Below are 26291 nucleotides of genomic sequence, written 5' to 3'. Positions count from 1 at the left end.
CGCTGACTGTCACCTAGTCTCCATGATGCGCTCATTCAGTGGTTAAGTCAAGTATAGCGTTGAGGGTACATGCACTTGTTAGCACCTCTCAACAAGTCCATTTCACAAGGCAATGCTAAACTGATGACAGGTGCCATTGACAATCTGACATAAAAACAATGTTTAAAGTGTCATCAGAACAGACCTCCGCTTGTCATTAAGGGGTGGGTGGGGGATGCTCGGAGGAGAGACTCACAGGTACCTCACAGCACTTTTGTCCTAAAGCTTGAATTTGAATTTTAGAGAACGTAATCGTTTTTGTAAAAGGGTTTAATTCAATTAACTTATTCTCAATCACTCATAATGAGGAATGATTTAGAGTTACATTTCCTTCAATGCCCAATGGGCGTCTATGGCAAGACTGTGATGTGGAGTCATTGTGGTCGACTGGATCCCCTCTCCCCAGTCAAACATGAGTCACCATTAGCATCTGCTGAACAACACAGAAACATAAATGGTAAACACAGATGTACAAACGTCCATTACAGTAAATAACAGGACATGAGCTGCACTGTGCAGCAGGTGGAACATGTGATATTCCCAGAGGAACCCCCCCCCTCCCTTCCTGGGATGTCAGGGAAAGTGTTAGTGTCTCAAATGGCACCCTATTCTTTATATAGTGCACTACTCTTGACCCAAGCCCTATGGACCCTGGTCAAAAGTAGTGCACTATATAGGGAATAGGGTGCCATTTGAAAAACAGCCGCAGTGTCTCAGTGGAGTCTCTCTGATCATAAGGGATTCATTAGTCAGTTATTACAGAGGCAGCTCCACTCTGCTGTGCGTCTCTGGAGCAGTCTTGGATGTCATCACCCAGCATGCAACACAAGGAGGTCCAGACAACACATGAGTCACTTTCCACTGTAAACACTAATGACTTTCTTGAAATAGGGCACCTTTAAAATGGTACATTGGTGCCTGTAGTCCGTACAGGCACCAACTATACCTCTATACCTTTTAGATGAATTTGGATGAATGAGAGCCTTTAAGAGAGGGGATAATGAAGCTCCAGAATCGCTGACTGATGTGCGGTTTAAAGTGTTCATGCACACACAACTCAATTTCAATGTTGGGTAGATACAGACTAGGCCGGTGAACTTGTAGACAAATTACCAACCGACGGTAACACTCCGAAAGTTCATTTGTCTGATGACTTGAAATAGTGGTAGCTAACACTTCTAAGGCCAGCTAAGAGTTATTGAACCATAGAGAAGATTAAAGGTTTTGATACTGTAATAGCATTTGGCCAACCAGACAACAGTCAGTCACATCACTTACATATTGTCTAGATTAAATACAAAACCAATGTGGAAATAGAAAATCACATCCTACGCTGAATTACAAATCTAACCCTGGCTCCTACCACCCCAAGTACTCTGGCATGTCTGAAATGATTACATAGATGTAAGCAATATGGAGACAATTCCACCTAGCCTATCAGAAAGCAAAGTATAGCAATTACCAAATTACTTACACTATTTATACATTACAATATATTATAACCACACTTCAGAGAGGAAAGAGAATCAGTTGTTGAGTCAGTGGATAGGAGGTGTTTATAATCCTGGTTGTGTGGATCTTTTAAACAGTATCTGAAGAAGTTAAATACAATACTGCGACATTAACCATATGAAAAGGCCATGTAAGGTAGGCTGTTAAATAATAATTTAAAAAATCTATACACTGACAAAAGGCATTGGTAAAATGGTATTGGGTATAAAATATATGCTTGTATTGACCTAAAAGTACAGTATTTTTTTCTTTCATATTTGTTTTCTTTTTGCTAATACATAAACATCTTTAAAAAAAAAGGCAAAAGGCTGAGGATTGTAAAGCAAATTCCCTAGAAACACACTTCACACTAAAAATAAAATAATTAAAACAAATACGTAAAAAAAGCTATACAAACGGACCGAATAAACTCACACTGAGTTTTGTTCCATGATTGGTTAAGAGATATACATAAAACATGACATACACGCAATCAAATTGTTCAAATCAAATAATTTAAGTTGACTAAAAGGGACACAAATGACTTACTGTTTGTTACTAAGTACGTTTTTTCGAGAGACAGTTTGTGATTGCCTCATGATGTGCTTTCTACTAGCCAGTGATATGATTGGTGGAGAGAAGACAAGAGTTTATTGGATGCCTGAAGCAGATGGCCAAGCATCTTACTGAGACTACTTCCTGCTTGGCTATACATGAAACCAGCTGGAGATCTGTATTCTACAGTTCTTTAAAGTACGTGAAAGAGACCTAGAGACAAAGATAGACACCAGTCAATACACAGGGTCCTTTTTTGTTACTGTGTGAACAGCAAAATAGGACGAGGTGGACGGAAGAAAAAGACGGGGAGGAACCAGATTCCACATATAGTAGCAAGCTTCACTTCTTCCACACAACAATTACTCCACATATATTATGATTAACAGTCAACGTTTTCAACAGCACAGCTCAAGTATAAACAGTGTGTGTTCTATAAATAAAAGTTGAAAAAGTACCACTAGCTTGTCAGGAGAAAAGACGAAGGCATACAGTATGTCACACCCAAGCTCCTGAAGTAAGTAAGGCACCTTTTACAAGAGCTTTCTGGTCTGGCCTTGATGCACACATGCATGGATATCCGGCCGATAGATAGCCAAGTACTTACAGCTCAAAATGACAAGTTTAACAGCCTATTTGACTAGCGGCCAGTCAATAAAATGATATTGCAAAGCTTGCTTGGCATGATATTGTAGTACGTTCCTCTACAAGTTTCATACTTTCTCATTGACAAATGTCAAGTACAATCTACTAAGTATGGATGTAGTAACTACACATGTAAATTCCATTTACTGTACAGCTCAATACTGAGTCTACTGTATGCGTGATCATTTTTGGATCATAAGCTTTGCTCGGTTGGTTGAGTCCTACAAGTTCCAACAAAGAAAACTGGAACCTTTTTGGCCCAACAAAATACATAAAAAAATCCTGAATATTGCATTTTAAACATATTCATTTCAGTAACAATGCCCTTTGGTTCAAAGAGGACCATCTTTTTTTTTTTTTTTTTTTTTTTGCATAACAGGAGAAGGCTCAGAGAAACAAAGAAACTGAGGACTGAGGTGTTAGTTAAGTGGAAAAAAACTTTTTCAAACGAAAGGAAATGAATGCTAGATGAATATTGTGGCGATATGATGGCTCTTTTAGTTATTTTTAGGTCAATTCTGTGGAACACTTCAATGTCTTCAAGCAAGATAAAGTTCTGGGACTTGGACGCTTGGAAGTTCTCTTGCTGACCATACAATGGTGACATCTCAGATGATTTACCAGTCCTTCTGTTATTCAGCAAGATCCAGAAGTCGGTATTTTTTCAACATCTAGAAGTTTGACTCACCTTCTCCAAGGTCTAAAAGTTCCTGAGTCTCTCGCTACAAGACCTAAATGTTTTCGAAGTATGTCTGTCGTTACTTCCGCCTTTCTAGAAGTCCTTGAAGATTTCCAAGTCCTTTGCAGGCACAGGTGCATCTTTCTTCCACTCGTCCTCGGGGTAGGCATCAAAGTTAGACGTGTCACCTTCGTGGGACACCTTGGGAACTATGGGTGGCTGAGGGAACAAAAATAACGTGACGCTGAATACATCAAAGAGCTAAAAATAAGCAGGTGTTTTCTTTTAAAAGTACATCAACTCTAAAATGGTGAGTTGAATGAAAACAGTACATCCTGAAAATAAAGTGTACGTTTACATGTGTTCCCATTGATGTGTGTAATATAGCCAACGTGACAGACCTTCAGTTTTCTCAGAGGAACACCATCCCAGTCTATAGACTTGAACCATCTGTGCTTTTTCACATCGTCTGCTCCGTTCTGCAAGAGAAGACATTGTGCATCAGAGCCGTCCGCGGGCCCTCTATTCGACACAATCTGGAATCAAGATAAATGACGTTCTTCACGTCTGGAATAAAGGGTTTGAAATAATAATGACAATTAGAGCAAAACACTTCATTTATTCTAAACACTTTGTGGTGTCTGTGGTGATTATCCCTGTATACTGGGAGTGTGTGGCTAGACCACACCTAGAGTCAGCTAGCTAGTCAGCTAACTAGCACATGTTCCTCAGAAAACCCTTTGAGGCACAAGTTAATAACAGACCGTGTGGTGATTTATGTTTATTTAAATCATTGTGCTTACCAATAGTTGTTTAATTGAAAAGAGACATCATATACTCCCACAGTGACTCTTATGCCTTTGAACAGTGTAATTCAAAACACTCAGAACTCATCCTTCGATTGAACGCCAGTGCCAGATACATATATGATTCCAATGAATGAATCATAAAATTGCGGTAGACTACAGGGACGAGAAGTCTGAAACAGATAAACACTTGTTTTTTTTCTTTCCATCTTTGGTGGCTGAGTAAAAGCCAGGCCTGCAGTGTTCCTGAGGCATACAGACAAACTGCACAAAACGGAGGCAAGCAAACAAGGAATAATCAGTCCGCCATGAGAGTTAAGATGTGCATGGCGCCTACATTGGACCGCTCGGTGTCTAGTAGAAAAAATAAAATCCCGCCTGTTATGACGGAGAGCCAATTCCATCACAGTGGTGTAAAAAACAACATTCATTTATTCAAGAGGAATTACAGATCATTCTATTGAGTGACACGGCGTCCCAAATGGAACCCTATTCCCTACATAGCGCACTGCTTTCGACCAGAGCCCCCCCCTGGGCCCTGTTCAAAGCTAGTGCACTTTAAAAGGGAATATGGTGTTACCAAGAGGCCCGTGTTCATTGTGGTGGGAGACTCCAGTTCTCGCTGTGCAAACACAGCTTCTCTGTTGCGTTCTACACATTTCCTGTGCAGATGGCTTGTGCATACTGGCTTCACTCCTACTACTACAGTGGACATCCTGGCTACCAAAAGGGAGCATCTTTTCAGCAAGATAGAATTGATATTTGCATATAATGCCCAGTCATGTTGAAATGGCAGGACTAAGTAATGAGCCCGTACCCCATGTGATTAACTACTAAACTGACTTATTGCCAGTGCAGGGGAAATATGTTTCTCTGTGATCCACCCTAAACCCCTGCTGCCCCCTCCCACGCCTTTAAGGGTGCAAACTACCTCTACAACAACTCCCTCTATGTATCCAGCTAATTGGAACCAAATGCAGACATTCAGTCACTCCCTAGGCCCTTTCCTGTCTCAGTGTTGAGACCGTGACGTCAAACTGCAAAAGACTCACTCCACGACCTGACGAGTCAACAAAATACTTTAACATGGGTTTCATTAGTACTGTGTATCTGTTCTTGTGTAATGTTTTAGCATAGCTTGGGACAATAAACCTTTACAAATCTGAATCTCAATCATGGTTTGAGCTTGAAACTCACCTTCATATTGCCTAACCTCCTGGCTCGGTCAATGACGAGAAACTTCTTGATGAGATCTCTGGAAAACAATAGAAAGACGGTCAGGGAGACAGATTGTTAGTGTGAACTCACTGTGACTGTCTCCAGACAGCAGTGTGTGTGTGTGTGTGTTCAGACAGCAGATCGACTGCAGGTCTGCAGTTTCAGTCAGAAGTCAAGAGGTCCGTCTCCATCCAAAAGCTGACAAGATAGATGAGCTTGGCTATTGGAACAACAGATACACTGACAGACTCATAAAGGTGCCATGGGGTAACAGAGAGGTACATCCTGTGTGTGTATGTGTGAGGTTCATCCAGACAGAAAAATCCTCTCTTGCTCTTTCCCTCTCCCTATTTTAATTGAGGGAAAGTGACAGGTTTTAAAGTGAAAGTTTTCACAACTATGAAGATGCTGACGTAGGGATACTTGAGGGATGAATTTGGGATGATTCACAATGCCTTTAAAAATGTAAGTGTAAGTTTTCCGATGATATGCGGCCGGCGCTGACAGAGTGAGCTTTCAATAAAGCTGCCGTATCTCACAACCAACGAGCTTGCCAGCGCAGGCGTAAATATACCAGCCGATTATTGACAGTGTGCATTTTAGTGTCTTAAACCCTCCCAAGTCACAACAACCTCACAATCCTACAGCCTCCGCTCTCATTCAGTGGCTCTCTTTTACAGTCCCTATACGACAAAGGACTGAAAATGGGGAAGCAGCCCCCCCCCCCCCCCCTCGAAGAAAAATAAATAAATATATATAATAACAATCCTACTCCTATAATACTCCCTTGGTCCTGGAACGAACTACAAAAGACTTTAAAACTGGAGGAGAGTGTCTGAGTTTAAAGCTCTGGTCAAAGAAAATATCACTGACCATTGTAATTGTATGTACACACGGGCTACTTCCTGCTGACCTCTCGCTAGGTCTCCCTCACAAAATACATTTCTAACATCAATGCCCCCCCCCCGGTTAAATAAAAATATGGCCATGTAGCCTGACTTATGAAACGTTGAGGGGAAATACAACTTTCCTTAACTCCAATTGGTTGCCCAATCTGAGACAGTTCCATCTTACGCAATATGTAAGCGATAAACAATGTCACTGTACATTTCTATGGCAATATACCAGACAGCAGAGCTTTTTTTCTGGATCAAAATGGGGCTTAGGTGGTGGGAATGGCAGGGGCGTGGCAGTGGGCGTGGCCAATGGTGAAGTCACCAACCAACATTTTGCCTTGTGGTGGAGATCATTATTTACTTATTTTTTTAAAGCACATTTCCTGCAAATCTACACATTTTGCCATGACTTATGCATGTTTCTATGCTATCGGAGTGACTCAAACATGACAAAATCAACGGGGCCCAATGCCATGACAAAGACCCATTATCTTTTCGTCATAGTTTATATCTGGTTTTAGTTGTTTAAGTTTTGTTTCTTTCTTTCTGTTTGGAGTAAGGCGGCCTGAAAAAAAAAAAACACTTTTCTATGCAGAAAGTCCTGCACAGTGACCTTACTAAATACATTATATTCTGAATAGCATATTTATTAAAAAATATATATTTCTCTAGGCAAGTCAGTTAAGAACAAATTCTTATTTACAATGACGGCCTACCGGGGAACAGTGGGTTAACTACCTTGTTCAGGGGCAGAACGACAGATTTTTACCTTGTCAGCTCGGGGATTCGATCCAGCGACCTTTCGGTTACTGGCCCAACCCTCTAACCACTAGGCTACCTGCCACCCCCTATTTGAAAGGCATATAACACTTTACAACAAGTTGGTCTTACACATGTTCAGTAATACTGTAACACGTCTTATCTTCTCTGCGATAGAAAAGAGTTACTGCAATGGACAGACAAACACGGACAGAGCCAGAGACAGACAACTCAGGTTCAGGTTCTACCCATCAGTTCTGATGGATGGGACCGGGTCAAAGTGACAGTGATGTAGCTGGAGGGAATATTAAAAAAAAGAAAACCCTTCTGTCTGTCTGGGGCCAAAAGATAAGACGGCTTAAGTGTTTGGGGCTCTTTCGTTAGTGTGTTATGTAGCAGTGGGACTGTGTGTGTATGTGTGTGTGTGTGGTAGCAGTGGGACTGTGTGTGTGTGTGTGTGTGTGTGTGGTAACAGTGGGACTGTGTGTGCGCGTGCGTTAGGTAACACTATGTGTGTGGCCCCTCCCAGGTATCCGGCTGGGCCAGTGTGTCAGGGCTGATTGAGTACTGCCCAGGTCCTCCTCTCCTTCTAAAGCCGGTAATCTCCTAACATTACTCCAGCCTCCAGCTGTTCTGAGGAGCAGTGTGATGGTTGTGACGGGTTTAAAGGACGAGTTCCAACTCAGCAGAGTGTGTCATTAGTGAGGGCCCGCATCCGACATTCAGCGTAGCTAGCTCTTCATCTTCTGCACGGGAGGCTGATTGACCCTGCCGTTTGGGAGGATGGTTGCACTGTGTGACGCAGCACACACACACACACACACACGTTGTCTGCGTGCGCAGGCAGGCACACACGTTCATCCACACATGCGGTGGTCACACACGCACGCACGCACTGGAGAGATAAGTTACATATTGGATTTGGTACATTCCTAGATGCACATACACAACTAAAAGGTATTCACAATGCAGCCCTGCCAAATTCCAATTGTCAGGTCCTAATCATGAGTATTGGTAATGCATTTCCAAAACACACTATGTTTGTTATGGGTAGAGAGTGTGATGGTGGATGCGGGTGTGTTTCCAATAACAGTCGGGAGGACTTATCTCAGGAACATTTTGTTTCCTGCACGCCAAGACCTAAATCTAAAAATCGGATTGAAATGTGATGTGAAAACCAACATCCGTACATTCTCCTCACAAGTCGAAATTTTATAAGATGGGCTCATCGTATATTACGCATCATAATGGAACACGTTTGTGCCGAGGTAGTGGTAGACTTTGGGGATTTTCCCTCCATTATTTCACCCACAATCCCCTGTGCTTGGGTGTGTGCCTGGGTGTGTGCCTGGGTGCGAGTGTGTGTGTGTGTGTGTGTACGACCTACTTTACATAAAAATCCAGATGCCGCGGGAATTCCAGCTTCCCGGCGAGAATCTTCTGATAAATACCAAAGGGATTGTCGTCAAAAAACGGTGGGTACCTGGAGGGGGAAATAAAAGAACATGTCATATAAACAGTCATCTCTCCTCAAGCGGTGATAACTTGTCAACTCCTTCATAATGTTTGTTCCTATTGGCAAACACTAATAAAAATTCAATCCAATTAAATCACAGAGGAAAAATAGAATCATAAACCAGGTTTCCATCCAACCTATTTACGCGAGTCAAGCACGTCGGATTAAAATGTCACGACAGGCTTGATGGAAGTTTGTCGGTAAACTTCCCAAATGTCTGCCAGGAAAAAGACGCTATACAAAAATGGGGATCTTTTTGTCTCTGTAAAATTTATTATGCGAGAAATGGCAGTGGAAATGCCTTTCAGGCGCAAATATTGACAACCATTATATTTGAAGTAAACTTAGTGTCACACAATTATATTTTGTGTGGTCCTGCGTAGCCCAGTTGGAAGAGCATGGCGCTTGTAATGCCAGGGTTGTGGGTCCGGTATGAAAACGTACGCACTCACTACTGTAAGTCGCTCTGGATCAGCTGCTAAACTATGTAAAATGTCCTCCCACTATGACATGGGAAAGCATGCAGTTTATTAGGCTACAGATGAAATAAGTTGTGATGAACATCACAGGGTGGTGAAAGTGCACGGTGATGAGCTTGATGGTGACATGGTGATCAATGCATGTCTGCTGTTTGACAAATCATCTGGCTTTTCGGTCCATAATAATCTCACACATGTAGGTAGCCTACCCACACTGTATCTGAGAGCTGTTGACTTGGGGGCAGGTGCCAAGACCAGAGTAGGCACATTTGCTATATAAAAAAAATGTTATTTTGTGACAAAACCATCAATAGAGTATTTATTTTTTCGGTACATGGGAATTTAACCGCAAAAGTTTTGACAAAAGCACAGCTTTTTATGAGCAACAAATCATTTTTGATGGAAACACGACTGTGGTGGGAAAACGCAGATATTTTTATGCAAATTTTTGATGGACGGAAACCTAGCTACAAAGCAGGAAATTGAAAGGGCTGCAGTAAAGTACACGACAACACAACGCAGTGAAACACATGACCCTACAGTTGAATTAACTCATCTGGTGACCTGTGTGTGTGTGTGTCTGCGCACACGTATGCGTGTGAACACACTCGCCTACGCGTCTCTGTGTAGTACAGAGCTGTAGCTCCTCAGACCAATCAGCTGCATTCTGGTGACTGATGGTTTAATGGTGAACGCTTCACCAGCACTGCTCCAGCCTGGACAAACCATTAACCGTGCAGGCTGCTTTACATAACGGGCCAGGCCAGCCTAGCTAAATGCATTACACATGCAGCAGACACCAGTTTGTCACAGGGGCTGCCGAGCTGAGCCAGTCAAAATGGAGACAGAGACCTCTGAGAGTGGAATTGGGGCCTGGAGGCTGTTAGATGTGTAGCACAGACCAATATCATTTTTATGTACAAGGTCAGAGAATTGTGTAATAGATTCATTCAAGTCAGACGGTCAGACAGATCAGACTATCAAAAGGAGGACTGCATCAGTGGACGACGGCACGCATCAGTCAAAACCTGTCAATAAACTGAAATGACTAAAACGGACAGGAAAAGGAAGGGAGAAATAATGCCCGGTAATGATTTTTGGTCATGGCCTGAGATCAGAATAAAGTCCTTCAGAAAAGCTGCTTTCCAAGGGGAATGTAATGTCTTTAGCAGGGACAGGTCTCTACAGTGAATGTCAGAGCAGAAGGGAGGGGGAAAAAAATGAAGAGGAAGAGTCAGGGTGTTGGTAGAATACGAGGGGAGCCAAAGGATGAATCAACAGAGAGCTGCTTCCCTGATGGGTCCTCCTCTTACTGGATGGTAAAGAGGGAGGCCAAGTGCAGGCTACCACCCCGCTTCCCCAGGCACGCCCGCCAGCCTGCCGGTAGATTAGTCTAGGTCCCCAGTGATGAACAGTGCGAGACTAGAGACTCGGCTCCTCTTATGCAACAGCAACCTACGGTTTACGTAACACCTGAGGTGTCGCCAAGATTCCACAGGGAGGAGGATGGGGAGTGGAACGGACGGAGGAAATGGTGAAAACAGGATAAATCAAAACAGGGAACGACTAACATGTTTAGCAGTAGGAGTTAGGATCGTCTGTACGCAGGAGTAGGCCTAGGTGTTTGGGAGTAGATTTAAACTAGCACGGCTACAGTAAGAATCGACAAGAATGCTCATCTTCCACAGATTGCAGAGAAACAGAAATTAAAACTGTTTCTGGTTAGCATGGAACTGGAATAGGCTACATTGACCAGAGAAGATGTTGTGATGTGAGTGGGAGGGAGGACCACACACACACACACCGGTTTTCATTAAGGAGGGCAGGCTCCCCCTCCAGGCAGGATTAGATACAGGATGATACAAGCCTACTGGACTGTCTGTGTGTGTCGGTGTGTGTGTGTGTGTGTGTGTAAGATACTGGTGGGCTGGACTGAGTGTGTGTGGAGCTCAGTGCACAGGTGACCTCGTCATGATTATTCCCAGAAGTCAGGACCCTGGGGCGGATGGATGTCTGAGTGTGTAAACCTACCACACCTCGTAACTTTCAGAAGCCCCCCCCCCTTTACATTCCTCCACTACGGAAGCTACAGGACCTTTGACAAAACGGTTACACAGCAGGCAACCTTTAGGGCGCGTTGTTCTGAAGGGAGCTTTTGTCTCCTGGAGCGCCGAGTGTGTGCGCACACTTCAAAAGGCCAGTGTGACGGATGCTAAGGAGAAGGTCACATTTTTCTTCACCAGAAGCCCAAGGCCACTGAATTCTCTACTGGCACATGAATATACTAGGGTGATGTCAGCGAATCAGAAGTGCCTCCTCACAACTTCACTACCACTCTAGTACAGAAGCACGTTTCTATATTCATACAGATTTAATCAATACGGTAAATAACAAAACATGATTCATCAAATAAAAAAATGAAAATAAATCAAATTCATGTTACAGATGATATTTCCCCAACTGTTCTGTCACGTAGTGAAGAAAAGCAGAGTGATTGTTTTAAACGTCTAGCTGCTAAGTACTAGGCCTATCAATGTTCATTTTATTCAAAAGGCATAGATACAACATTTTTACCCATTCTGGGGATAAGGGCTGTGCTACATTTCCATAGCAAAACAAACAATACACACCCAAACCCATCCTGTGTACTGTGCTGAGGTTATAATAACTAGTGCCCTCTAGGGGCGGCTAATTCACATGATAGGCAGTGGATCCCAACCTTTTTTCGGGTTACTGTACCACCAAGTGAATTTTGCTCTGCCTGGAGTACCCCAGATTTACCCCCTCATGAGTATTTTACCAGTAGGACTATGGTCTCATGAATCTTTTCAAGTACCCTCTGTGGACAGGCCAAGTGCCCCTGGTTGGGAGCCTCTTTGATAGTGTACTGAACATAACACTATCAGAGCCCTTCTCTCTTGCTGGGTGGTTCGAGCCCTGAATGCTGATTGGCTGACAGCCGTGGTATATCAGACTATATACACCACGGGTATGACAAAACATTTATTTTTACTACTCTAATTACGCCGGTAACCAGTTTATGACGGCAATAAGGCACCTCAGGGGTTCGTGATATATGGCCAATATACCACGGCTAAGGGCTGTATCCAGGCACTCCGCGTTGTGTCGTGACAAAGAACAGCCCTTAGCCATGGTATATTGGCCATATACCACACCCCCTCGTGCCTTATTGCTTAATAATATGGCACTTGGCAGACACTTTTATCCACTCACCGTGCAGTGAGTGCACACATAGGCTACACCCTACATATTTAGCCTAGTACATGTAGCCTATGTGACGCCTGCAGAAATGCATGCGGATTATAAGCAAAAAGCAAGCACTTAACTCATGTGTAGGATGGGCTATATAGAACAAATCATTTAACTTGGTTCCCTCGTCTCAAAGAGGAGCGGAAGAGCAGCCGGCCACGTGAGGGATGCTATATGTTGCTAGCAGACATCCACTCAGTCAGTGAGTCATTCATTCATTCATTCAAGGCCAGTGCACTCCACAGAAGCACTGCTGAAATAGGATTTCTATAGGCACCAGGCCGCAGATGTACCATAGCTAAATGGCCCGACGTCCCTATTCCCTATGTAGCGCACTACTTTTGACCAGGATTCTGTTCAAAAGTAGTGCACTGCATCGGGAATAGGGTGCCATTTGGAACACAGACCCGGCGTCGTTAAGCTATGGTACAACTACGGCCCGTCTACAGAAATCCTATTTCAGTGCTTCTGTAGGTCTTGAATTAATGAGTGACTGAGTGGGGTTCTCAGACGAGAGAGCACAGCTTAAAGCCACCAGAGTTTGTTATCATGAAACCTTGGTCTCCACAGATCACACACAGGTGGGAATGTGTCAGAATAAGTTACCTTTGACCTTTCTTCAATCTGTAACCTTCCTTTCATCCTTAAGACCGTCCACCTCTGTCATCACAGAAACACAAGGCAGACTGGTCTTGGAATTAAGCCCACTACAGAGTGACGTAACCTCATAAGGTCAACTCTCTGAATAACAGCACACTTGTCACTCCATTGACTCGCTACAGACATTCTGCTGGATACTACCCATTGTTCATAGACAGAGCCCACTGTCCATAGAGGATAGCCACTCTTCATACATACTACTACACTAGCACGGGATCAATTCTATCTCAATTCAGGAAGTAAACTGGAATATTAATTCCAATATTTTTTATTTTAAAAATCAAATGAGGAGAATTGGAATGTTAGTTTACTTTCTGAATATAAATGAAATTGACCCCAACCCCTGCTACTACCACCCAGTCATCTTGTCCTCTGGTGGACTGGGGCCCCCTGGTGTTCAACCCTGCCCTGTCAGGAGACATGACACTAGTGTTCAGCTCAACACCAGTCCTTCCCATTCAGTCAGAGGACAGGACAATACTACTCACCCAGCCAGCATCTCAAAGACGAGGATCCCCAGGGCCCACCAGTCCACCGCCCGGCCATGACCTTTGCTCTGGATGACCTCTGGGGCCAGGTACTCTGGGGTTCCACACAGAGTCCACGTCCTGAACCGAGCGATGGAGAAAGAGACATTAAAGAGAAACAACATTAGGTTTGAACCATTTACATTTGAGATGTTACGTTACTACAACAGAACACAGGAACATGCAGACGCGTACAACGTTTATTTGGGATGTGTAGCCGATAATAGCTGACTGATGATCAATCCAAGCCTAGGTTTCCCCAAGGGTCACCCTGTACGCAGCACACACTGCACATTCCAATGAGTTCCACCGAGAGAGGAGACTTCTGTTACATACAGGGAAAGACAACCCCAGTCTTGTAAAGTGATCACCCTGCCGTTTATAGTAGTGTCCTGTATGTAGGTTGCTCTCACAACAGTATCAGCGGTCAGTCGACTGGTCCTTCCAGTCAGTAGTAGGGCAGCCTATGCAGACTGATCTCACAGTAGCATGTACACATCTTCAAGTATCTGACAACGTTACATTGAATTCAACACAACCATTATGTGGTGTTCTAATAGAAAATACACAATTATCACAATTTTCCAACCAAAGCATGTACGTGGTATAACTAATACAGTACAGCCTGATCTCACAGTACTATCGGGTGGTATATGGATCCAGAGTGACGGAGCTTTAGTTTGCTGGAAGTATTGGTTCTGGTTGTGTTATTGGTAGATCAATGTCTTTGGTTCAATAGTACAGCTGATTAACACTGTTTGGAGGACATATACAACCCTGGATCACTATTATCAGGCCAGCAGGGAGGGTATCTGAAGTGGGGAGCAGAATAGGACACAACAAACTATCATTTTCATCAGATTTTTTTTAATGTTCTGAAGAAGAAGAAAAAAAACTGGCCCTTTGGAAAATAACTCTTGGTCAGTTGCCGTGGTGATGGTTAATTTGTATGCAAATGGTTACTCTGTTTAAAGAGCAGGCTCCAGGTCCCTGATTTCATTCGTACATTTCCACCATTGGTATAGATTTTGATGTGAACGACAACGGGACACTGGTCGCAAATGCAAAAATCTGGAAATGTGGAAAATGCAGATTGCATTGTGCATTTTTTTGTGGCATGCAACCTTTGTCTGATGGGCATATCTACCTCAGACTGAGAGTACTCTCTGGACAGAGTGCTACTCTACGACTGGCAAAGCTAGTCAAAAAAAAAACGGTAACCTCCGAGCACATCCCAGAACCAAAGCGGGTCCATTCTGCCATTAGGTGGGCACTGTGGAAGCATCAACAGTGTGGTGTGGTATTGTTTCACCTTCTAAACTGATCGCCCGCGCACAGGAACACCACCAGTGGCAAGGCAGCCAACTCAGCTCATTCGTTTGTTCTTCACACCCTCGCCGCATTCGAGCCAATTCCTTTTGCCTTCCGTTTCTTTAAGTGGGTCACAAGATGCACATCAGAGACACATCTACTCCAAATCTGTTTTACTCTCCCGGACAGAGAAAATGTAATCTTAGTCCATTTTGTTTACATGTCAGTGGGTCAGGTTTGTGTTCAGCGAGGCTCCCTGCAAAACACTAGTGCTACTGCAGTCTCACTACACTACCGCAGTGCAGATACAAAACTGTTTTAACCCGGAGTGCTGCAGCTTTCCAATCCTACGGAGGTTACTGAAGAGGACTAGCTGCTTGTAACGCTAATATAAAAACAAAAATAACGGCAATTTCCATCGCATCTTTGCATTTTTTTCCAGATTCCGTCTTAGATAGAGCGAGGATTCCCCTCCATACACTCGGAATATTATATGGGTGTAAAATGACAACTTCAGGAAGGATATCTATGTCCCTACTGTACCAATCAGGCAAATATGTCTGTACGGCTCTTACAATGAGACAGAAAAACAAACAGCATTCACTCCCGCAATTAACACGGCAGTCTAATAATATCCTGGTAATGACTTGTTAGGGGGCATAATATCTAACAATTAAGGATGTCCTTAGCTGTGCAACACACCTGCTCCCAGATGGGATGATACCTGTGGGGACGAACAGCTCATACTGGGACGCTGCTCTGCGGCTGACCCTGTGCTGCTTCAAGTCTCTAGGGTGTGTGTGGTCTCAGGGAAGTTGGAAATATAATAACACAGTCCAAAGACACATTTCCGTGTCTCGATGGACAATAAAGTTGCACTCTACGGCATTACATCATACCTGTCCGAGAGCTTCTTAGCGAAGCCGAAGTCCGTGAGGCGGATGTGTCCCTCGCTGTCCAGCAGTATATTCTCCGGCTTCAGGTCTCGGTAGACGATCTCTTTGGAGTGGAGGTACTCGATGGCACACACGATCTCCGTGGAGTAGAAGAGGCCCGTGGTGTTGCTGAAGCGCCCGCGGCTACGGAGGTAACTGAACAGCTCCCCGCCTGGAACGTAGTCCATCAGCATGTAGAGTAAACGATCGTCATGGTGGGTCCAGAACCTGGAAGGTATAAACAGGAAATAAACACACCGGTACATTTGAACAAGGTGACTCTAGTCAAACACAAATATTGGTCAGGTAACAGTGGTTGGATGTAGAGAGTTAGACCACACGGTAGTCTGGTCAGTGTTTGCTCAGCTTACAGTATGTGGCATGGGCCTTGTCAAAACGGTTGTAGAGGACAAGTGGAAAGTGGCCCTGTGTGGCTTAGTGGGTAAGAGCGCAGTGCTAGCAACACCAAGGTCATGGGATTCACCACCCCTAATCACATACATATTCTAGAAACGTATACACTCACTGTAGGGGAGGTCACCTTGGATAAAGACTTCTGCTTAATGGCATATATTATTTATATATTAAATCCACTTCCAACAGATCTGTGGCTGACGATGGCGTTGAGGCGATCAGACAATAACAGTCTGATGAGGAAGGGGTGGTGGACTTCGGTCAGGACTTCCTTGTCTTTATGTTATGACAGCTACGTTAGGCTATATTTGGTGACGTTATGTGTCGATGAGGTGATCAGACACTCACAGTCTGATGAGGAAGGGGTGGTTGACTTCGGTCAGGACTTCCTTCTCGTTGTGGACGTGCTGCTCCTGCTTCAGCCGGATCACGTCTGGGATCTTCATCGCCTTCAGAGCGTAGAACGCCCTGCTCTTCTTGTCTTTCACCAGGAACACCCTGCCAAAGGTCCCTGTGCCTGAAGCAACGAGAGAGAGGAACAGTCATTGGACAAGGCGTTAAGTTCTCTCTCACCCCCCCCCCCTCAGATTATTTCTGCAACAAATCAACCACCATTATTTTTACTTCACACTTATTTTTCTTAATAATGCTTTGTTGGTTAAGGGCCTGTAAATAAGCATTCATTGTAAGGCCTACACCTCTTGTATTCGGCATATGTAACAAATAACATTTGATTTGATAATCAGGAATAGATCTCTGGATCAAGTAATTTCATGAAATCAGAATGACATTTATTTTTGACATTCAATCATGCCTGACATGTCTTCCACCCTTCCATCAATTAAAAGAGGTTGAACCTGGAAGAACTGTCCAAGATTCCTTGAGTTGTCTTCTCACTCTTTTACAAGTCTGACCTCATTATTCCGGTCCCCAATTCAGATTGTTTCTCTATTCCCATCCCCAGGTCAAGAGGAGTACAAAATAACACCCCGTGTCTAGTCATATTTCACTGTGAGTAAGGACAGAGGGAGTAGACAAACAGAGAGATGGACTCACAATCCCTGATAAAGTAATGGAACTTAGGCTTCTGGCACGTTTGGGCATACCTCGCACAAGGATTCTTTGTCCTTCCCTGTTCTCAGTCTCCATAGTAATCTAATAGGAGCAGGCAAAACAAAGCCCAACCCCTGTCTTATGATATTATGAAGAAGACAAAGAAAGAGGTTAGATAACTGAGCTCAACTGTACTACTATACCTGAAAACATTGCTGGTGTAATATAGCGCCTCAAAGCAGATACGTTCTTGTAAAGTCAGCACAATCAGATGGATATTCTACGGATGTTTGTCCTCTCCTAGTGGGCCTAATACTACTTATCTAGAGACTCCCAACAAGCAGGCTTTAGGCCGACACTACTAAACACGAAAAACAGCTAGAGAAAATCTTTTGGCAAACATAGTGAGCACCTTGCTCAATATAAGTGAGTTAATAATGACATGTGTGTAGTCTTTAGGCAACAGCTGAATCAATATTTTGTTTGTATTCAGAAGGAATCTGCTGCAGAAGCCAATCGTCTAGGGAGGTTAGGACTAGTACCTGTCGGCACAGTAAAGACATATGGTAATGTCCTTTTCCAATCACTTGCTCCCTCAAGTAGCCTAATCTTGTGGATGCAGCAAACTGATATTTTTCTTCCTCTGATTTTTTAGCTACTGTTGCATTTTTAGATGTGTGCATGTACAGTTGAAGTCGGAAGTTTACATACACCTTAGCCAAATACATTTAAACTCAGTGTTTCACAATTCCTGACATTTAATCCTAGTAAAAATTCCCTGTCTTAGGTCAGTTAGGATCACCACTTTAATTTAAGAATGCGAAATGTCAGAATAATAGTAGAGAGAATGATTTATTTCAGCTTTTATTTCTTTCATCACATTCCCAGTGGGTCAGAAGTTTACATACACTCAATTAGTATTTGGTAGCATTGCCTTTAAAATTGTTTAACTTGGGTTAAAAGTTTCAGGTAGCCTTCCCACAATAAGTTGGGTGAAATTTGGCCCATTCCTCCTGACAGGGCTAGTGTAACTGAGTCAGGTTTGTAGGCCTCCTTGCTCGCACACGCTTTTTCAGTTCTGCCCACACATTTTCTATAGGATTGAGGTCAGGGCATTGTGATGGCCACTCCAATACCTTGACGTTGTTGTCCTTAAGGCATTTTTTCACAACTTTGAAAGTATGCTTGGGGTCATTGTCCATTTGGAAGACCCATTTGCGACCAAGCTTTAACTTCCTGTCTGATGTCTTGAGATGTTGCTTCAATATATCCACATATTTTCCTCCCTCATGATGCCATCTATTTTGTGAAGTGCAACAGTCCATCCTGCAGCAAAGCACCCCCACAACATGATGCTGCCACCCCTGTGCTTCACGGTTGGGATGGTGTTCTTCAGCTTGCAAGCCTCCCCCTTTTCCCTCCAAATACAAAGATGGTCATTATGGCCAAACAGTTCTATTTTTATTGTTTCATCAGACCAGAGGACATTCCTCCAAAAAGTACGATCTTTGTCCCCATGTGCTGTTGCAAACCGTACTCTGGCTTTTTTATGGCGGTTTTGGAGCAGTGGCTTCTTCCGTGCTGAGCGGCCTTTCAGGTTATGTCGATATAGGACTTGTTTTACTGTGGATATATGGTAGATACTTTTGTACCTGTTTCCTCCAGCATCTTCACAAGGTCCTTTGCTGTTGTTCTGGGATTGATTTGCACTTTTCACACCAAAGTACATTCATCTCTAGGAGACAGAACCATTCCTGAGCGGTATGACGGCTGCGTGGTCCCATGGTGTTTATACTTGCGTACTATTGTTTGTACAGATGAACGTGGTACCTTCAGGCGTTTGGAAACTGTTCCCAAGGATGAACCAGACTTGTGGAGGTCTACAATTTTTTTTCTGAAGTCTTGGCTGATTTCTTTTGATTTTCCCATGATGTCAAGCAAAGAGGCATTGAGTTTGAAGGTAGGCCTTGAAATACATCCACAGGTAGACCTCCAATATACTCAAATGATGTCAATTCACCTATCAGAAACTTCTAAAGCCATGACATCATTTTCTGGAATTTTCCAAGCTGTTTAAAGGCACTTGGTGTATGTAAACTTCTGACCCACAAGAATTGTGATACAGTGAATTATACGTGAAATAATCTGCCTGTAAACAATTGTTGGAAAAATGACTTGTGTCATACACAAAGTAGATGTCCTAACTGACTTGCCAAAACTATAGTTTGTTAACAAGAAATTTGTAGAGTAGTTGAAAAACTAGTTTTAATGACTCCAACCTAAGTGTATGCAAACTTCCGACTTCAACTGTATATACTATTTTCATCATATTGAGTGATTACCACCAGAAATGTCCAGTGATTTCGTTTGGCAATGTGACATAGGTTTTCCCCTGCAAGTGGGTCAAGGCTGGTTTGTTCTTTTCTCTCCAATACAGCAACGCCTGAAGCAAATGGATATGCACCAAATGCTGCACTGAATACTTGCATGGTGTACTGAATATTGTTTCCAAAAAAATAAAAACAGCTAGGCTATATGATAATAAATGGCAAAAAATTGATGTTTCTCACAAAACCAATGTGAGGTATTTTGCATGGAAACAAACCAGAGGTTTGGAAAAGTGAAGGGGAAATGACTGACCTATTTTTTGCTCCACAACTGAACTGAATCAATTAAGAGGGAGAAAAAGTGACACCTGTTTTCACAGCGACACTTAAAGGCGTGCTATTTTGTCAGATTCTTGGCTTGCTGGATGCTAGCCTACATGTATTTGAATAGAATACAGAATGCTTATTGTTCTAATTCTGGGGGAGCAGAAATAGATAGGCCTGCCTGTTTTATTTGATTTGACTGACACTACATATTTGATGGAACAAGGCCAGACGTGGACTGATAAGAGCCTAGCTTGTTGATGCTACTCAATGCACTTGGCTTAGGCCCCACCATTTTTGCCTCATCACCAAAAAATGTTTTTCCTATGCATGAAAGATGGGCAAAATGCCTGTAATGACCGTAAGCTTTGAATGTCACGTGAGAGCGAGGCGCCTCATTATTTCAATGACCATTAGACAAAAGCCGTCCTCAAGACGTGTAACTGATTAGTCATAAGAAGTAAATCCCTCTCATCATCATCATCTAACAAAAGGTTTTGCAAATTGGATGATTTTATCTTCGGCCTATAAGCTTCATCCTCTCCCTGATCACGTGGGCTTAGAATGATGGGAATTGTCTATTAGCTAAGTGTCCTGCTCGTCATTAATCAAATATGAGAGTAAAAGATGAAGTGGTTTTCGTGATCAGTAGCCTGTGTTCAGTGTTGAAGTAGTGCATGTTGTTTTAACATTCTTGGTTTCTGGCATTAGACTCACCACAGAGGACTCCACCCATGTGAAAAAAACACTGTTCAACAGCTGAGCCTGCTGACACATTACCCATGCAGCGAAAGGACTTACGTGCCCATACAAGAGTGAGCAGAGCCAAACACAAACTTTGACATTCCTTTGACATTCACAGGGCACTGCTCACAATAACAAAAAGGAACATCTGACACCTCACTAATATAGCCATTTCCTTTTTTATTTTTATTTTTTACAAATAATACATACTCACCCTCTCTGAACTAGTCGAAAGGGTTTCGATGTTGCAAAAGTCTGATAATGAGGGAAGTAAGAGTTTCCTCCATTAAGCTTTCACTTCTCAAGCTGGTTATTTCATGTATGCAATGTGACCATGTACCCTGCTTGATCCCTGAGATATACACAGATATTTCCCTTAATGTCATGTCAAGAAAATGTTGACCATCCCAGCAACTGTATGGGCTGACGAATTCCTCAATGATTGGGCACAGGGTGGAATTTAAACCTATGGGTGGGCTTGACTGAAATGGAGAATGTTCTTGTCCCCATCCGGTTGACAGATTAAGTAGCAGACCGAACAGGGTCATGACAGCTTTCTTCTGACTCAAGAGTTGAATGATGTTTCATGTTCAGCACATCACCATGTCATGATCTCATATCCCATGGAATGGCTGATCACATAGTCGCCTTGGCTTTCATTGCTTGTGCTGTTGTGCACGAGCCAAACATGTACCAGTAGTAGTAGCCTATATAGCCTAGTTGATAGGCAGGATAGTGTGAGCCCTGTGATAGACAGACCAGTTTCACCAGCGTGTGTACTGTAACATACTGGCTTGCTGCCTAAACTTACCAACTGTGGAAATGGTGTCCAGGTCATCGAGTGAGTATGTCCTGTTGTTCAACGTTAACGATGCTGCTCCGGCCAATAACATGGGACTGCTCGCGCAGGTCTTGGCACTCTCACGAATGGAGTTGCTTTCATTAGTTATCCCAACCTTTGCCTTTGTTGATGCCATTTTCCGTATGCATCCAAATGTAGCTATACTAGCAATCACTTTAGCCAGCTAGTTAGCTACCAAACCGGTTTCGCCGAGGATAGATAGTCAATGACGGTTTACAGTAGCCAATTCTCAAGATCAGTGTCCGCCTTATTCCCGAATACCAACTATGGTTTTAAATCAAATGTGGCTACTTCCCTTGGACAAGCGAGCATCTTGTCTTGATAGCTAGAAAACAGGTGCCGATCGTATCCTGGCGGAATCGCATGATGTCTCTCGAGCGGTCACTGCTGTCAAATGCAGACGCTAGCTAGCCATAGCAAACAGAGTCGCTAGCAATATATAGCTAACACAAAAGAAAACCATCCCACCGCTAGCGACTGAATGAATGACCAACGCTACTATAGCTAGCTAATGTCAAACTACAAACGCATACTGCACATTTCCACACGAGCCGCCACTTGAGTAGCTAGGGGGTCTCGTGTTGTCTCGCTAGTTTAACTTCCGTCATAGGAAGCTAGTTGGCTAGCAAGAAAGATATTTGAGACATTTAAATGATTTACTCATCCGCTTCGTTCGCAAGTAGAACCTCACCCAGTTCAACAACACACATACAGGGCAAACGAGCGGTGGGGGGTGCTTTGTGTTGACAAAAAAACGACCAATGAGTAAACACCCCATGTGCAAATTGACCAATGGTATGATTAAAGGGGCGGAGACCCGTTTGACAGACAGCTGGGAAACAGCCGTAACTGTTCTTTCCACATGTACAGTTTGAAGACACGCCACTCAAATGAAACACGGTCTGCTTTCCACTGTGAGATTAAACTGATACAGACAGTAAAGAGTGCCAGTACACAGCACCAGTTAAATGTAGCCTAATATCAAATGGCAAGGTTTTAGAAAGCGGACTGAACTCCACTCTCTCTGTAAACCCTTGATACAGTAAAACCTGAAAGCTCTGAGTAATGGGGTGTGTATTATTTACTCATGGGCTGCAGTGGGGATGAGATGCTGGGGTGTGGAGAGTGACTGGTGGAGTGCCTCACTACCTTCTCAATTTTCAGAGGAAAACCCAAGACATGTTTGCTAATGACCTGTCAAAATACCCAAATGAGAACAGCTGTTTTTGGGCCTCAGATGACTTTTCACGTGACACACTAAGGGGCCTGGCTGGCTCACAGGCGCTCTCTCTCTCTCTCTCTCTCTCTCGTTCTCTCGCTCTCTGTCTCTCTCACACACACACACACACACACATGTAACAAATGTGAAACGGCTAGCTTAGTTAGCGGTGGTGCGCGCTAAATAGCGTTTCAATCGGTGACTTCACTTGCTCTGAGACCTTGCGGCTTTTGTGGAGCGATGGGTAATTATGCTTTGTGGGTGTCAGTTGTTGATGTGTGCAGAGGGTCCCTGGTTCGCGCCCGGGTATGGGTGAGGGGACGGTCTAAAGTTATACTGTTACACACACACACACACAGAGTTATGTATGATACACCTCTACCCATCATAGGAGCAATAAGTGTCTGCACCTACTTTTTCCCCACATAAAAAATACTACCGTTTACTATAGAACACTACAGTTTAATATAAAATACTACTGGAAGCAGAAGAAATTTGGCTTGTTTTGGCTTGTCACCTAAAACCCTCACAAACTTTTACAGATGCACAATTGAGAGCATCCTGTCAGGCTGTATCACCGCCTGGTACGGTAACTGCACCACCCACAACCGCAAGGTTCTCCAGAGGGTGGTGCGGTCTGCACAACACATCACTGGGAGCAAACTACCTGCCCTCCAGGACACCTACATCACCCGATGTCACAGGAAGGCCAAAAAGATAATTAAGGACAACAACCACCCGAGCCACTCTCTGCTCACAACGCTACCATCCAGAAGGCGAGGTCAGTACAGATGCATCAAAGCTTGGACAGAGAGACTGATAAACAGCTTCTATCTGAAGGCCATCAGACTGTTAAACAGCCATCACTAACACAGAGAGGCTGCTGCCTACATACAGACTTGAAATCATTGGCCACTTTAATAAATGGATCACTAGTCACTTTAATAATGCCACTTTAATAATGTTTACATATCTTGCATCACTCATCTCATATATATGTATATATTCTTATTCCATTCCTTTACTTAGATTTGTATGTATAATGTACTTGTTGTGGAATTGTTAGATAACATGTTAGATATTGCTGCACAGTTGGAACTAGAAGCACAAGCCTTTCGCTACACTCACATTAACATCTGCTCACCATGTGTATGTGACCAATAAAATTTGATTTGATTTACAATTTACTACAGAATACTACAGTTTACTTTAGAATACTACAGTTTACTATAATGCTACAGTTTACTATAGAATACTACAGTACTTCCTATATAATTATGTAGTAAACTGTAGTATACTGTAGAATACTACAGTAAATACTACAGTATTATCTGCAAAAATGAACTCTGTAGTAAATACATGTCCACAAAAACACTACACTTTTTACCTGTAGTAAATACTACAATATTAAATGTGCATATACCTGCCAATTTCCCTCCCCCATATCGCAATTTGTGCCACCCGAAAGTGAGAAACCTCCAGTCAAGTTTAGACCATCTATTGTTTCCTATAGGTTATAGACAAGTGCAGAAGCTCTGAACTATCCATTTAGACCACAGTTCTACCTACAGCTTATGGAAAATGTGCTCTTTTAATATTTATCCAGGATGTTTTCTGAAATAGGAAGCATTTCAAAATATATTTATTTACAAAAAGGTAATATGTGTTTTTAATTCTGGTGCCGCTCTGCACACACAAGCTTGTTAGCTTGCTGTCTCAAGTTCTAGAATCTAGACCAACTTAGTAGACTTCGAACTAGAACATACAGTAGATCGATCTAGACCACCTATTTATTTCAAAAGCAATCACAAACAACATTTTATATGTAAATATAAATGTTTATTTTTGGAGAGGGGAGAAGAGATGAGATGGGCATAGGAGAGGAGAGAAGAGGAGATATGGGCATACGAGAGGAGAGAAGAGGAGAGATGGGCATAGGAGAGGAGAGAAGAGGAGAGATGGGCATAGGAGAGGAGAGAAGAGGAGAGATGGGCATAGGAGAGGAGAAAAGAGGAGAGATGGGCATAGGAGAGGGGAGAAGAGATGAGATGGGCATAGGAGAGGAGAGAAGAGGAGAGATGGGCAGAGGAGAGAAGAGAAGAGATGAGATGGGCATAGGAGAGGAGACAAGAGGAGAGATGGGCAGAGGAGAGAAGAGAAGAGATGAGATGGGCATAGGAGAGGAGACAAGAGGAGAGGTAGGTGGCTGTTGGTTTTACACCTGCTGGAGGTGGGACCCCTTGGGGACCTAAGGGTGAAGAGGAAGGTGATAGAACCGAGAGCTGCAACAAAATAAAAACAGGACATATGGGGGTTACGGTTAATACTGGGGTCGAATGTGAGGGGTTACTGTTAGAATTGATTGATTATGTGTTGGTTTAGGGCTATAAAATGTTCTACTCCTGGCCTTAATGCTACGTAGCGACTGTCACTGTACAGTTTTATTTCTCTTTAATTCTCGACCATCCTACTCACCAGTCCTCACCGGTCCTTATAATCTTCTCTTTCCTTCCCACAGTCTTCCCCTTCCTCTCCACCTGCACCTCGCTCTTCTCAATCTCCCTCCTGTCCTCCTCCACCTTCTTTCTATCAAATGACACCTCCTTCCTCTCCTCTGCCAGTATATGAAATTAGTATTGGAACCCACTACAACTAACAACCCATAGAATAAGAATGAATAGAACCCATACATTTTTGCCATTTAGAAGACACTCTTATCCAGAGCTACTAGGGTTGAGCGCCCTGCTCAAGGGCACATCGACCAATTTTTCACCTAGCTGGCTCGAGGATTCAAACCAGCGACCTTTCAGTTACTGTCCCAACACTGTTAACCGCTAGGCTACCTGCCGCCCTACAGTATGAATCCTTCTAATTCTATGGTTGATAGTTATAGTGGGATATAATATTGAATTGTAATGAATAGAACCCATATAATGAACTATTCTAATTCTATGGGTAGATTGTAGTGGGATAGAATATATAATTGAAAAGAAAAGAACCCATAGAATGAAACATTCTAATTCTATGTAACAATCTGACCTGGATTCAAATGTGTGCTTGATTAAGCTTGCCTGGCCCATTGGAACAAATTAAATAGTCCCAGAAGTGCAAACCCCACCCATTGTAGGTTGTGCGTAGAACCGGCTTTATATGAGACTTTGTTTTGGCCAATTCTACACTGTGCTCTAACATTGTCTACATTATTAAAATGTATCCAAATGCTACTGTGCTTCAGACTCATTTTCCAGCAGTTGTTTTCACAGCTGTCCTTCCTCTCTCTCCTCGGCTGCTAAGTGTGCGACTGTGAGTGAGTTGGCTCGGCTCTCAGAGCCGACTCCTTCATGAATGACCCATCACTAAATAATCCCCTTTCCCACAGTTCTTAGCCACCCAGTTCCGCGTTGTCTTACAATTTCCCTCGCATAGGGAATGCGCAAACAATTAAAACAAAAAACAACGACACAGACTGATAGGTTAATTGTCAGTTACATGAAGTAGTCCAGAAATCCCAGACCTGAGTTTCAAAATGAAGTAAGACACCTGAACACTGTATATGCTGCCA

The 26291-nt window shown here is 43.2% G+C and overlaps 1 protein-coding gene across 1 annotated transcript; it reads right to left on the bottom strand.

The window, feature by feature from the left end:
* Window positions 1–1572: 1572 nt before the first annotated feature.
* Window positions 1573–22266, bottom strand: LOC110527508 (cAMP-dependent protein kinase catalytic subunit PRKX). The gene is made up of 8 exons (XM_021608824.3): window positions 21460–22266; window positions 16549–16717; window positions 15751–16014; window positions 13502–13621; window positions 8476–8571; window positions 5413–5470; window positions 3811–3888; window positions 1573–3628 (listed from the first exon to the last, which is right to left on the bottom strand). Exons 1-8 carry the CDS (start codon window positions 21623–21625, stop codon window positions 3503–3505), a joined length of 1077 nt encoding a protein of 358 aa, XP_021464499.1. The 5' UTR covers window positions 21626–22266; the 3' UTR covers window positions 1573–3502.
* Between the last annotated feature and the right edge of the window lie 4025 nt (window positions 22267–26291).

This window comes from Oncorhynchus mykiss, chromosome 7, assembly GCF_057628025.1.
Source record: "Oncorhynchus mykiss isolate SJ-2025 chromosome 7, ASM5762802v1, whole genome shotgun sequence".
NCBI lineage: Eukaryota > Metazoa > Chordata > Actinopteri > Salmoniformes > Salmonidae > Oncorhynchus > Oncorhynchus mykiss.
The sequence above is the reverse complement of the archived record's forward strand: the minus strand, read 5'-3'. Positions and strand labels throughout refer to the sequence as shown.

Excerpts from the sequence above, each read along its gene's own strand:
- LOC110527508 (XM_021608824.3), bottom strand. The coding sequence starts at position 21,625 with ATGGCATCAACAAAGGCAAAGGTTGGGATAACTAATGAAAGCAACTCC. Across the intron at positions 3,889-5,412 it reads GGAGGTTAGGCAATATGAAG|AACGGAGCAGACGATGTGAA; the intron begins GTGAGTTTCAAG and ends CTTCTCTTGCAG. Across the intron at positions 3,629-3,810 it reads TTCCTCTGAGAAAACTGAAG|CCACCCATAGTTCCCAAGGT; the intron begins GTCTGTCACGTT and ends TTGTTCCCTCAG.